The sequence below is a fragment of the Siniperca chuatsi genome, linkage group LG8, assembly GCF_020085105.1.
Source record: "Siniperca chuatsi isolate FFG_IHB_CAS linkage group LG8, ASM2008510v1, whole genome shotgun sequence".
In the NCBI taxonomy this organism is placed as follows: domain Eukaryota; kingdom Metazoa; phylum Chordata; class Actinopteri; order Centrarchiformes; family Sinipercidae; genus Siniperca; species Siniperca chuatsi.
The window spans coordinates 6,483,106-6,498,297 of NC_058049.1; the positions used below are offsets into that span (position 1 = coordinate 6,483,106).

At 38.4% G+C, this 15,192-nt stretch overlaps 1 protein-coding gene across 3 annotated transcripts in view; it reads left to right on the top strand.

Annotated features, from left to right (window-relative positions):
- Positions 1-15,192, top strand: part of fstl5 (follistatin-like 5) — a 183,655-nt gene that overhangs the window by 77,407 nt on the left and 91,056 nt on the right. For all 3 annotated transcript variants that reach the window (XM_044206146.1, XM_044206147.1, XM_044206148.1), the window contains exon 5: positions 11,004-11,200. In XM_044206146.1, coding sequence (XP_044062081.1) covers positions 11,004-11,200 — 197 coding nt within the window. The remainder of the gene's footprint in view (positions 1-11,003; positions 11,201-15,192) is intronic.

The following is a 15,192-nucleotide window of genomic DNA, read 5'->3' on the forward strand; positions in this document are numbered from 1 at the left end:
AGAGAGATACCATGTCGAAAAAAACAAACATGGTGTGGGTGGAGAGATTACTTTTTTGCTTGAACTAACTGAATCAATCATTGCATTAATCATTAGTGAAAATAGAAAATATACACTGTATTTCTTTTTCACCCAAACACTGTTTAACTGAGGTCAAAAGTTAGGTAGATTTAAAAAAAACTTTTTTTAGATGTTTTCAAAAACAACCACAAGCAAATCATAAATATTACATAAAAACTTTGTGCTGCATTGATTTGAAGGACAACAAGCTTGGCTTTGATATTAAAACATGAACATGTTCCTTTTGAAAGAAATGTTGGAGTTACCTCATACTGCCAGAGGGGAATCCAAAATGATATCTTTAATTATTTTTTATGATACATTGCACCTCTACCCTACACCTACAGAAGCAGCAAATCTATTTATAGGTTTAAACTAATTGGTACTATTGAGTGTAATTTTTTGTAGAGTACAGTCCGATGTAGACAACGCCAAAACCCCTGCAGGTCTGTACACCCAAAAACAAGGAACTAGTGTCTTTGATCGATAGGATTATTTATAGCTTGCTCAGCTTCAAAGCATCCTATATTCATTTGCATGTTCATTATGTGCCTAAAATGGCCAATTATTCCATCAGAGGCGTGTGCAGAGGACTGGGCCATGGATCCCAAACGATCATATGACAAATTAGCCAATTAAACATGTTTGATGTCCTCCCCACTGTAGTCCTGAATAAGAGGTTGACAGTGCAGAATAATTAAATTGACGTTCACAAGAGGAATTTCTGAAAAAGAGTAGCTACACCCACAGTTAAAAAGACATTCCAACATCCAACAAGGTTTAGGACTAAATATATTAAGTTTAGTTAGGTAAATATATGTATATTGTTTGTTTTTTTTCCAGTAACTTTTTGTGACACAGTTGCACAGTTTCAAAGAGTCACTGCTTGGACTACAGGTTTTACTTATCTACTGTTTTCCACTGAGCATTTCCACTGGAGCAGCTGGGGGTTGATTGTTTAACTGAAGGGGACCTTGACAGTGGTTGTTGACCGCTGTAAAATTACTTTTTCTTAAATTAAGAATTAATTTAGCTTACTATTTGTGCTGTCCTCTAAAACTTTCCAATAAGTATTCAAGTTTATATAAACCCCTCTTGATGAATTGGCCAATTGAATCCTGTTGCAAGTATGTTTACTTTGAGTGAATGGGCTCCAAAACCATTTGTGCAGTCTGCACAAGATGGCTTTCCATTAAAGTATTGGTTAAAATACTTGCTTTTCCTGAGCAAGCCATTATCCTGAAACATTTTCATTTTATTGCTTTCTGCCTCCTCCCCCTCTTTTGTTTCCACCCACTTTCTCCATCCTGGATATGAACAAATGAACAATTTGGTGAAATAAAAGTGAACAATAGCTGCCAACATTGCTTTAAGCAGTGTGTTTGTGAGTAAGTCTAGGATACAGAGATGGGGGGGGGGTTGACTGGGTTGCAGCGTTGTGGGCGTCTTCTAATATCAAAGTGTTGACTTCATTCTATGTATAGTGCAACCCATCTGACCCAGTGAGGTGACAAATGTGTTGGATTTTCAGGTGCTGGGCAGTGCAATAAAGTGAGCAATGATCTCTTCTGAGGAAGAAAATGGAGAAGAAAAAAACTCTGGGTAATACAAGTTGAAGGACATGTTTTTTAATGAGAGCGAGAGAGAGAGAGAGAGAGCGAGAGATTGATTGATGTATTAGTTTGCTTTTTGTAAAATTGTGTGTTGCAAACCGGCAGGATGCTTTGCATTAGTTATGTAATTAAAGGTGAATATTTTCTCAAACTAAAATTATGGCCTTTCTGTGTCTCCCGAGTGGGGAAATTGCAGTAGTGAATGTTGAAGTACAGTTTAAATTATATACAGTGCAGTCATAAAGGCTCCTCTTTGATTTTAGTTGAGGGACTTTTTTTTTCCTTCGCGACTATCAGTTTGAATGAGAGTCTGTCAAAAGCAATAATGACTGAGCTGGCTGCCAATATGGCAGATTACTCCATACATCAGAAAAGATTACGATTCCCGACAAAACCATCAGCAAGAAAAATGTATGTTCTGGACACAGAAAAATTGCTTTACAATCCAGCTGACCCGGACCTGTTTGCTCCTCCCTACTGGTCAAGGTGATCACAATGCACTTCAACAAAGAAAAAAAACATACAAGATTAATGAAAATGTTCAAAGAAATGTTATATATATCTTGTAGCCGAAATGATAAATCTTACGGTTACACGGTTACAGGGTCAGAAAATCCCAAATTAGCCTCTCATTTTTAACTTTTTTATGAGCACACTATTGGAATAGATTAGGAAATGAACATCATCCGTAATGGCAAAAGACTGCTTAATATTTGGCTGGAGTTAAGTGGTGCTGGAACGTAACCAGGCAACATTTGGAGATGTCATAAAACTCTAAAAATGATCTGTGTGGGTGCTGAAATAGTGGCAGGTGAATGCTGTGACAAAAGTCTTGTTTCCATCCCCGTTTGTGAAGCTGAATGTTTTATGACCCGATCAATAAAGGCTGTAGAGTATGCCATATCTGGGGCAGCAGATCTATAGGAATTCAACTCTTTATGGTTCCCAGCTATGAGTCGAGTGGCTAGATAGATGATAATACAGTCCTTTAACCTAATGCTGACCCCACTGTGGTATGAAAAGCAGGACTCAAAAGGCATTATGGTTATAAGTGTTACTTTCGGTCAGTATAAGGATCTGCTTTATACTCAGAGCAGGAGACTGTGGGTGTGTGTTTGTGTCCATTAATGCCTCTAATATAATACTAGCCACTAAATACAGCTGGATAAATTCTTGTACTCTTGTGGACCACAAAACAGACATATGGCAGACTGAAATTTTATTTATGCAGTACAAACATTTCTCAGAGGCTGAGCTTCTCTGGGGACCAAAATAAACTCATTGTTTGAGGTAAACACTCATATGCTGAGTCAAAGAAGCAAACATTTTCTGAGTGAAAAGAAGCTAGCTGGGTGAAATGTAAATGACGTCTTGCGGTCAGCAGAACAGCTAACTAGTACTCCACGGACCTTTTTTCATACTACAGTATCTGCCATATACCATATATGCCAACACATCAGGTTAGCAGAGCCAATTATTACACAATATAAATTAGAAACTGTCCTGGGTTGACCTTCCACGTACTTGCTTCTTCTCGTGCTTTAAACCGTATCACATGGTCTTCATCAGTAGATGGAACTGTAGATGTTTAAACTTCTTGTCCATGTTGGCTTAAAGGTTTGAAAGGTCATACCTCATTTTGGACAACTTTCAACAGCAGTTGACAAAGCAATCTCAACTCAAGGTCCATTTACTGACTCGTTCAGGAGCCTTCGACCATATCACTTTGTCTTCATTAGCAGGTGCTGAGTTGTCATGGAACAGTGCTGGGTTGTTTGCATTTATTTTGCATTTCTGAAATCATCCTAAACTGTGCTTAGCTCACTTGTCCAGGAAATGTGCTTAGGTGAACTTTTAGCACATTGCTAATTGAAATACAGTATAACCATTAGGAAAATTAAGAGAACGTCTCTTTTTTTAGGTAGCAATTTTTTTGTTTTTCTCCGTGGAAATGTGAAAAAAGAGCCCAGAAGGGAGAGTAGAGTGAAACAGAATGTGAAGTCAGCAAATAGGAGGCTTATCCCAGCAGTTCACATCCACTGACTCAGGCTAGGTAGCTAACCTTCCTGCACTGTAAGCCAGTATGATTACTATTCCACTGAGCTTCAGTCTAACATGATAAGTCTTTAAATCAACTAGTGACATCATTTATGCCCTACTCTACATCTGAGAAATGCTTCCATGCCTACTATAAAACTCCAGTCTATATGGCCCAATTGTAGAGAGACAATATTCCCCAGTCTGTCTGCTATTGTCCAAATATAGACCTGCAGCAGTGTGTTGATTTGAGATGTCTGCCTAGGTGTGTTCAGCCCCTGGGTCACTGTCCTCTGTCATGTCATCAACAAGACCTCCCCCTGAATGAGTAAGCTCTATGTAATCAACTCTACTGGGATCAGATTTGATAAGTGAGCAAAGCCTTCCTTCTTACTATCTCCTCCTCTTCATTCTCTGTCTGACATTCTATCTCAGTCTACCTTCATCGCACTCTCTTTTGGGTGTGTGGTGGCATAAAATCTGGTGGAAAATTTGTTTAAACCAATCTGCATCTTTTATCAAATTTGTGTATTTTCCCTGCAAATGACTAAAAAACAAAACAATGAGGCTATTAAGTAAGTTAAGCCTTAACAAAAGTTTTCAAATCTGTTCCCATCTACAGCCTTGCTCACTTGCATAATGTATGCATTGTAGTAATTTAAGTAAACTGGAAGTGGTCCAGTTTGTTGGTACTGTAGTTTATGATAGCAGATGGCACAGAGGTTGAGATTCTTTAACAAGGAGATTTGGAGGCTCCAAACACCTCTAGAGGCTTCTGTCAGAGGCCAGTGAAGAAGATGAAGGTGGGAGGGGTGAGTTGGATGGGTGTGGTGAGGTTTGAGTAAAGTCTTCTGGATGATAATGATCCCCTTCAAGGTGAAAGAGGAGGGGTGGAGCGTAATACATCAAAGATTAAGACATGAGGAAGAGCAGCGGTCCTGATGAAAGATGGGAGGGAGAGAATTACACCTGCATCCAGGGAGGAGAGAGTAGTGACAGAGACTGAATGAAGGGATGGAGTCTGTATTGAGCTGTTATCAAACGCCCAGAAAGTTACCAAGTTGTACTCAAAGTTCCCAAAGAAACTGTTGTGTAGAGACTGTCCTCAACAGAAAAATTACATTTTCCTAATAAATGACCTTTTGTGGCTGTTGCAAAGATGGAAGTAGCATAACGTTCTTACATTGCTGCAAAAGCTCTCACAGAGGAGGTCGGGGTCAATATTTGCACATTCCATCCTTTATTTTAAATATTGTACAGCTCTCACAGCTCTTTTCATTTTAAAAACAGATATATATAAAATGTGGTATAATATATACAGGACAACATACTGTATAGGAAGACATAATTTTTTTAATTTTTAAATATGAACATCTACAGCTCCATGACAGCTGAGCAAACTCCATCTACTGATGAGGATCATGAAATATGATTGAAAGATCCTGCACAGCTATTAAATGGACCTTGTGGAAGAAGTTTTCTCAACTGCTGTTTCCGAGGTCACAAATGAACTTTGAGCTTCAATTTTGTCTTTACTCTTCAGTTTTATATAGATGCACAGCTCTTCAGCATGACAGTCAGAGACTGAAAGTTTTATTCTAAACTCTGCAGTATTAGTAGAAGTTGGTTCTCTGTCTCTGTTGTAAGTTTTGAATTTGTATCATCCTGGCCAGAGCGGCTGTGAGGAGTTTGCGGCCTTACTGCCCAGATATCCATTTCAGATTCAGTCAGGTGTTGCGGCAATGACACCTCTAGTTGCTCTTAAAGATTGCAATCAGTGACCTCTGATTTGGGTAACCCAGTTGTCACACTGTGCTGTCTTGATGTATTGTGAGCTGTGGCAGTACCCAGAGCCCTGGAGACGGAGATGGAAAAGCTGGAGGAGGAGGTGGGGGGCAGGCTCCGTGGGGCAAAGATGGGACAGTTTCAGCGGAGTTGACTCCAGCTATTCTGCTGAGCCACATTTTTCTTTATATAAATAAAACAGTAGTGCTTTTAAAGGGGCAAATGGAGGCGGGTTCACTCATGGTTGGCCTCAGTGGACTGTATGGAAAAGCTTTTCTTTTTTCTCAGACTTTTCTGTGTATTCTGAGAATGATTAGTGTGTATTTTCTGAGCAGTTTCTTAAGTCACAAAGTAACTTGTGATTATCATGAGTGCCACCTGGATTTACAGTCATTGTTTATGCAGTAGTTGTTTTCTTTCAATTACTACTAGTGATATTGAAGAAAAACAATGAAAAACCATGCGTCTGTTTTAAAAATATTGATGTCTATTATTAATCAATTGATTTTCAGCGTCAACTCGTGGCAGCCCTAGACTTCAGCCCCAACCAATGTTGCCTCAAGTTCTATTGGGCTTTATACAACTTTTTTTGTTTTGTTTACATATGCACTACTTTAAAATCAAATGCTAGTCTGTCAACATGCTATTTTAAAGACCTTTTCTTGCCAAAGCAAGGTGTTCAAAAGCATTCTTCAAACACTATTTATTAATCACAAGCCTCTAAAAAGCTCCTTCAACACACTACACCAAATGCATTACCATTTCTTATAACTTCAAAAGGCTGAATAACAGAGTATCGCCTGATTCTACCAAACTAAAGTGTAATAGTAATTAAACAAGTGTACCAATGAAAGTGAGAAAATGGCTGTGGTTAAGAACTCTTGGCTTTGCATTTTAATTACAAATCTCTTAACTCACAGGAGAGCAGCCTGCTGCTACTGTGTTGCTCTTGTTGACAAATAGTTTTAATGAAATAAATCATTTTCCAACCAATCGATACAACGCATATGAGTCCTCTCACTCTGACATGTACTGGGGACTTGACCTCCACATTATATGAACAGATCAAGGCAATTAATAAGAGGCAATGGCTTTTCATGGTCGAACCTGGCCAGCCCTTTGCCACATATGGAGCCTGTGTGACCGGAGACATTTGTCACAAGCAAGGTCATTGAGCAGTTAAAGCCAAACAGTAAAGCAAATTATGACAAGTCGGCGTCCTTCATATGCTATAACCAAACAGTGTTAAAAAAAATTAACACCACCTCCCATGAAAATATCACTACATTTTGACTAAAAGCCATTTTGACAGATTAACAGCCACTATGAAAAGATGCTATTCCAAAGATTTTTAAAATCTCAAAAAATATTGAAAGTCATCGTGAAATATTGTGTAAAAGCTCTTGTGAGTGGATGAAAAAGTTTTACAGCCTGACTTCACGCCACCCAATTCAGTTATATCAGCTGCTTTCTACAGAACCTTTTGGCCCTGGAAAATGTTGTTTCATCCATGAATACTGTTGACAAAAGCAGCATTACAGTAAAGCGTTCCTCCAGTGAGAGTCTTCAGTCGATGGTTCTATTACAACACTGTTACCCTTGAAGGGTGTTTACTCAGCTTGTAATTGGATGTTGCGAAAAAGGACAGTGTTGTCATTAGTATGTTTTATAAATGAGCAGACTTCAGATGACAAGGATTGGAACATTTTAAGATTGCACTGGGGAAAAAGGAAGATCGGGTCATATTTGGTAATTAAGCTTCCGTAATTCAAAGCACATTAAAGGGGGACTGTCCATGGTTTAATGAAAATCCACCTCCCGTCTTTCTTGACCATGGGGAAAACCACCATTAAACATCAATTCAAATTGTAGCCGTTCTTCTTGTAACTGCCCGTAGGAAGACTCTGGCTCTTTTTAGACCAGCTTGTATGAAGGTGAAACTGTATATAGTGTTGAATGTGTGAGAAAACTAACAGATACACGACACACTTGTCAGGATTTTCTTTTCACTCCTGCAAAAATCACACTTTTCCATTAAGTGTGCTAAATCCACGTGCCATAAGACATATTAGGTGTTATGACATGCAAGAGACAAACACACTGGAAGTGAGCAACTGTCATTGCATGTTCTGCTGTCTTTTACACTGTTGAAATCGCGGTCATGCAATACATTTTAAAATGAAGTGGAGGTATGAAATTATGTAAATTGCAAATTTCACTAAAACAATTACAGTCAACATTAAACAGCTTGATTTGATTTTATGTTCTTTAGGTTCCTCCGAAAGCAAAGGAAGTGGTGCTATTGTCTAGTTCAGATGTATTGGCGCACCTAACAGAAACAAGGGTAAAGAAACAAGCATTGTGCTCCTCTGCCTTTTTCTATCATTACTGTCTGTCCATTATAGTTAGGTAATTTTGGGACATATTTTATTAAAGAAATATGTTTTTGGCCGTTTAATACCTGTTGTTGTTGTTGTTGTTATTATTATGAATTTTGTAAAAGTTTGTACCCTGTCATCATGTTTCCCCGGTTGCTCTGTGTACAATGACACAGCGGGGAAGAACAGGTGATTCGACTGACAACATGATGTTTAAATCTGGGCTTCTCAACTGATGATTCGAGTCATCAACATTTAGGGGGCAGCCCAAGTTTGTCAAAAAGCAAAATGGAAGTAAAATCACTGAATTTGTTTTTGCTAGTCGATTGATTACCTCACCAGTTATATAGAGTATTCAGGCAGGTTGCATTCTAATGTGTCCCACATAGCTCAAAAGCAATTTGGGTGGCTGAGACGCCTACAGAACCCAAGGCTGGGTTTTACAAGACTGAGAATTTTATCAGTAGATCTCGATTTGACTAAATGGATTGCACTGAAAAATACAAGAGATTTCAGCTGAGTTGTTGTTCCTTAAAAGCCTGTTTTGATTAAGGCGTGTTAGCTTAGTACATTTTGGAGAGATTATAGTAGCCATTGTCTAATTAATGCTGACACTCCCCTGTGTAGACATGTACTGTTTGAATACTTGGGGGTGGAGATACTGTATGTAAGAACATGTGTGAATGTGTGTGCGTAGCAGTTTGTGTGTGCAAGTGTATTTGTGTACATGCATGCGCCAGTGCGTGCTCCTTTGACATTGTTGACCTTCATATCCCCTAGTTATTGCCAGCAGCCATTTATCTTTTATTCATTCTGCCATTTGTGACCAAGGCAGCTTCTCTGGCACTGAAGCTTGTCAAAACAGACCCTGTCCCATGATATGCAGCATGCTGGAGCCCTGAACAGCATGCGCTCAAACAGCTGATACAGTCTCTAGGGCAAGAATTAACCTTGCTGGTGCCATTCCTAAGAATTCACCAGCCACTCTCACTGTTTTAACAGCAAATTTTATAATTCAGTAGATCCTCCATTGGTTTGCTATCTGCAGTGGCTGGTAAAAAAGACACGCTTACCAGCCACCACTACTAGTTGCAGGAAGCTTTAGACTGTCAACAACTCAGTTTGTCTCTCCCTGACAGGTGTGTCTGCTAAAACAAACTGAAGCATTGTTTCAGAGCTCCTGGCTTATATTTAATTCTCTCCACCTGGGTTTGTGAGCTTTCAATTATTCAGTTCTCCAAGCTGAAACAACTGAGACCTTGTAAAAACACAACATATACAGATGGGTGACAAGTTAAAGGAAAAACCAACATAGAATGTCTTAGTTAGGTGTTAGGCCACCAGTCTCCAGACCAGCTTCTATGCTCCTTGGCATAGATTCTGTAAGTCTCTACTACTCTGCAAGTCTATACTACTCTACCGCTACTGGAAGAATAACCACCATTCTTCCAAAAGATGTTCCCTCATTTGGTGTTTTGATAATTGTGGTAGGTATCATTTTCACATTGATCAAACCATTCAGTGACCCTTTGTGGCCTGTGTTGAAGCATTTGCATTCGGCATGTTTCTCTACTCATTTATTCAGGTTTTTCCTTTATTTGTCACCCATCTGTAGCTGAAAGCTCTTCTGTTTTCCCATAGAAAATTGGTATTGTTCAGAACTCAGAACTAAATCTTACTAAATCATCTCTCAAGTCTTTTGTTTACACTAATTATTTGACTATACCTGGTAGATGTTGAAAAGATCCACAAACCAAAAAAAGACTCACGCACTGTTGCATCTCACACCTTTCTCAGTCAACTAAATATTTCAATGCCAGGAAATAGTTTTTACACCTTGTGACATTACAAGGTCACACAGAATTGAAATGAAAATGACTTGATAGCCTCTGTGGAAGCCCCTTTGATTTTACTGACAGTGTTAGGAGAGCTTCTCTCTGCCTCTTATACCCAAATGATGGTTAGCATCAGGATTACACCAAGCATCTCATTTAAATGCTTGCTGATTGCTCAAGTTGTTTTGGTGAATGAATGCTGGAAGAAATGTTTAAAACAAAAATGAGATCCTACGTATTCCAATAATGACATGTCATTGGTTTCTGGGGTCGCTCTGATTCCTCTTAACTAGTCATCAGCTCTCAGCCAGTACCCAGCTCTACTGAGAAGAGATGTCATTACCGCACTCACTAAATCATTCTTGCCTGATCATCGCCAACATAGTTCATTTTTCTCGCATAAGACTCCATGCAGCAGCTATTATTCCATATTTTACCCCGAGTAGGTGATTACACGATTCCATATGGCAGAGATGTCACCTTCCTCCCCTGAGATTTGAAGCATCTCAGTAAACAACAAAGTTTTTCTTGTGGGTTGGTTGACATCAGCTAATATAACTGTTATTAGAGGAGAAACACTTCCAGATCTAACAATGAGAAGTTGATGTGACATGTGTCAAATGCTAGTTCTAGTCATTATTTTCTCTTTGCCTCAACTCGACTCTGCTGAACCTTTCATGAAGTTGACTTCTTTGATCTAGAGCCTTTGATGGCGGATTGTAAATACAACACCATGTTTTCTGTTGCTGTCAGGGTTTGCTCTTGACACCTGTGTGATGGATTTGTTCGTCAGTTTCTTTGTGTTGATGGGGCTGCTGCTTTCTTAGTTTGAGGCAGTGAAATGCTGCACAACTGTCACTGTTTGTGCTCCCTTTGGGAAAATAATCCTTAGCGTTTGTTATTGTGATGCAGACAATCATAGACACACTCAGATTTGGTTTTTGCCGAATATAAACAGCAGCTTATTGTTTAATAATGTGAGTCTTCAGGGGGATTCTAGTTTCACAGATACTAATTGGCTGAGATTTGAAACATTGCATCCAATTTTAGGAATCATAAGTTCAATGCTTTTAATCATGCACCTTTTTTCAGCACCTGGGAATCATTTAGGTATTTATGAAATCTGTTTTTAGACATCCCCTTAACATTTAAATGATACTTTTAGTATCATATTAGCAAAAAGGCAAAAACATACTTTTCTCTCAGCTCTTAGAGTATTGATTGTTACAACTTTATGATAAATATTCTCTCCCTCTCCTAACCATTCTGCTTCTCCCTTTTCCTTTCTTTCCCAGCTGATAACTGCAGACTGAGTGACTACCGTCGGCTTAAAACCAAGATTCTTGATTTGCATGACAAACGACACATGGGGTCTAACATCCATGGGGCACACAAGGACAACATGGCTGCCAGGAAGCAACTGGTTGATATGATGTTCAAACGCTTTGATGCAGATAACAATGGTCAAATAGATGCCAGCGAACTCTCACAGGTAAGGATATTGAACAAAAGATGAGCTTTAATTCACAATAAGATATCTACTTTAAAAAACATATACTTCACTCAGTCAATGACTGGCATAAAGGTAAAATGCAATAACCTAACCCTGACTGAAGCTAACACAGATCTTTTTGAATATGTATTTAGGTACAGGAGACCTTTTAATTGCCATTTTTTTTCCCCTAATAAGAAGCTGTTTAGCATTTTGTAACTGCACTTCCATTTTCAAGACACCCCACAGCACCTCTTAAGTCTATCAAAACCGCAAAGTCATTTGTATGTAAATATCCATCCAAAAAGAGACTACAAATGAACAAACCATCTGTGTGCTCAGGTGTTTAAACTAGCCGCTTTGATGTCTGCCATAATTGTGTCCATTTTATTCCTCTTACCCTTCCCTCTGGTAGCTGTGGTGCGTGGCTGTAGGTAAATCTTTTTAAAAGCAATGTGGGTCAAAGGAGCCTTGTGCTCATGGGAGGCTGCAGCCTTTGACCAACGCTACCAAGAGGGATGTTTGTAAAAAGAGCTTTTTGTGGCTGCCATGAGGAAGGAAGATATTCTGTGCATATCAAATGAAGTCTGCCAGTACCTGAGGACTGATTTAATATAGAAAGTATTTAAAGTATTTAAATAATTGAAAGGGTAAGCACCCTGCGGTGGTTTTCAGAACCATGAAACCAGTTGCTGTTCCTAGGTCAGTTTCCTGCAAATCCAGTAGGATATCCCATCTGTACAGGGTTCACCTTGGTTAGCTCAGTGCCCTCTTGGCGGACGGGGAAGGTCTCATTAGATTAATTTAAAAATATTTTAGTATTTTGAGTTCAAAGCATCTAAATAATGCCTCAAAAATAGTGATATTTTTGACAATTTTTCATATTATTTACATATTTTTACATGATTTTACATTTACATGGCACCCCATGTCAGCATGAGAGAAATTAATTCTTAGTGAGTGAAATGCATAGTCAACAAACCATGTTGTGCTATGTTTTATGGAATAATATTGTCAGTATGCTCTGAATGTGAATTTTAATATTCCCTTTAAACCTATTGAATATTACTTTGGACAGATTTTCAAACTTCTCGGTGATACCATGTATTCTATTCCAAGCCAAGCTGTACCACTCCATCTCTCCCTAGGTGTTTGAATGACACGAGCTAGTCAGTAATAATTAACATCCAGATGCAGAAGCTCTTTTCAGGGTTTCCTCAAGAGCTGCTTTTAGCCCTCCTCCCCTTTTTATCCTTGACACATACAGGAATGTTGGCATATTTCATACAGTGTCAGCTACACAAGACAAATTGTCAGAGAAAAGAAGAGAAGCATTTCTGGAATAGTCAGAAATTAAAATATCAGTAGATTATAGCTGGTCCTTATGGGTTTTTCAACTAAATCCAAAGGTGGTGGTGGTTGCTTTTTTTTTTTTTGCCTGCATGCATGCACACATTCATGGCCCTCTCTGACTTTGACATACACATAGCTGTGTAAGATCTCTGACTTGGTCTTTTTATGTCCTTTGGCTTCAGAATCAGGATTATGGATAATATAAGTTTTTTTCTCACTCTGTCATACTGCAACCTAAACTACAGGCCTGTTTTGCTGCAGTGACAGGAAACTTCACATTTACACACATCTTCACCTCATATTAAAATTTCTGTATAATCAATCTGACAACTGCCTTTGTTTATTAAGTGATAATAAACGAAGGCAGTTGTGGGTTGACAGTGCCTCAACGTAAGGGCGCCTGAATGTAATTATGGATTGGGTCTTTAATGAGTTTTTATGTTGGTGTATTAAATGCTCTCTTAGAATGTAATTTCAGATTAATAGCTTGGAAAATATAGTTTTCTTTTCTCCACAAAGGATGTGAGTTTTAAATATACACAATCCATAAAGGATCAGATTCACTTTTCTTAACTTCAGTTGCTTGAGCTAGGACTGCAGAGTTTTGCCTTCTTGACAAAAGATGAATGTGAAAGAAGACAAGAGATTGATGCAAATTACATTTTGGTGTAAAAAGCCCTCAAAATGAGCACTGCATAAGCAACTCACACTCTTATCAGCAGTTGTAAGTATAAAACCATGGCTGCCACCTTCATGCCCTAGAGCGCCCTTTATAATTGGCGCATTCTCTGATCTCATTTGAAATTCTAGGATGGAAGTCCCTCACCCTGGCTTACTTGACTTGCTAGAGTGTGCACATTAAGGGGCACAGGGAGCATTTGTCCCTGCCCTTTTAGTCAAGGGTGCCCTTTTAAAATGGCAAATCAAAACTTATTTTTTTGTCATGCATTGCCCATATCTATCATTTGATCAAAGACAGAATGCCTGAAATCTTACCTTGTAGCAAAAAAGGTATGAGAAGAAGTACCTTGTACGGTTGTGTCAAAAATAAAACAAAATGCAACAAAAACATATAGGATAAAGATGGCAAAGGTTATGTCGTTATCATGGTGCAAGCAGAGTCTTCTGTTAAAAGTTTCCTATCTTTGTCTGATGTCTGATTTTGCATTTTTAAAGGTATTTTAAAGAACTTGTCACATGCAGCTAAGGAGACTTATTTTTTGAATTATGATCCATTAACTGTTTTTGTCCCTCCACAGAAGTGTAATCTATTTGTTATGCAGTTTTTGAAATCTTTTGGAAAAGATTTGTTTTATTTATAAAATAAGTTTGAGAACAGGTGACCCCTACTCACAGTTAGAGTATTTTGAGAATCAGACCAGAGCAAATTAAGTCATCTAGACCAAAATAAGTATAAAGTGCAACTCTGTCTTAAAGACGAACAGTATTTCAGTATATCTGTCTGACCCACACACAAGTTCTACAGTAGACCCTTCAACATCCTCTTACCACTGCATAGGATTTTGGTGCATGTAGCTAAGGTACATAATGTCTGTGCTACCAGAATAGGTCCTGTGTAATTACTGAAATGAGTCTAAAATGTTATGAAGTAGTAAAAACATAAGTGTAAATGCTAATTGTGAGAAAGGTGTTCTATCTGACTAACCATGATTAAGCTTTGATTTGAAACGGGCAGAAGCTGCATTCTCAAACATTACAGCTGGTTGCCCCATCATTGATGCGTCTCAGTTCATTTGCAGTGAACATGTCTGTGGTCCTTTTTTTTTCTTTTTTTTCTTTTTTTACTGTGGTTGAATAGTCACTTGCTACAGAAAAGTGACTGCAAAAATGTGAAGTAACCAGATGAATCAAAAGTTTGTGTGTGGGGAGTAAGTCCATGTCATGAAATATTTAAGAGATGGAGTCACAGGCTTTGATGCTTTAACTCTAACACCACTTAGAGCACAAATCTCTCAAAAGACCACCTGCATTGCTCCAAGCCAGAAAGAATGACCAGAGAGTCAAGAATATTTTTGAGTTAATACCTGTTTTCCTGAGGAATCTTCATAGCATTTTAAGGTCACTAGCTCAATTTTGGTTTAGATGATCAACTATAAAAATAACAAAACCTGCAAGAAAGACAGAGTTAAAAACATTTTGCAGATGAGATCAAATAATTCAGCATGCAAGACACAATCAGCTGTTTTATTTATTTGTTTTTAGGATACACTAAGGATATGCCATTACAGGTGACTCCTAAATTTTGTGCACTTCATCTAGGAAAGGAAGTGCACTGATCCAATAGACAAGGCATGATGTATAAAGCCATCCCTTGTGATCAGCATTTTGACAGCTGATCTAGTATGATGGATGTTTTACAGCCAGGGCCATGCACAGGGTGTTGAATAGGATCATGCTTTAACAGAATAGTGATAAAACCTGCACAGTGTTTGGGGTCTTTTCACCATATATTGTGATAATACTTCTGTGAGTCTTAGTTTGGCTACAATAAACTGACATCTAATGCTGTGTGTTTCATCAACTTTGACATTCAACATAGAGTTTACATTGGGCACGTAACGTTGTGATTATATCCAAACTTTTTAAAGTGGGAAGTTGATTAAGTACACAAGTAAATT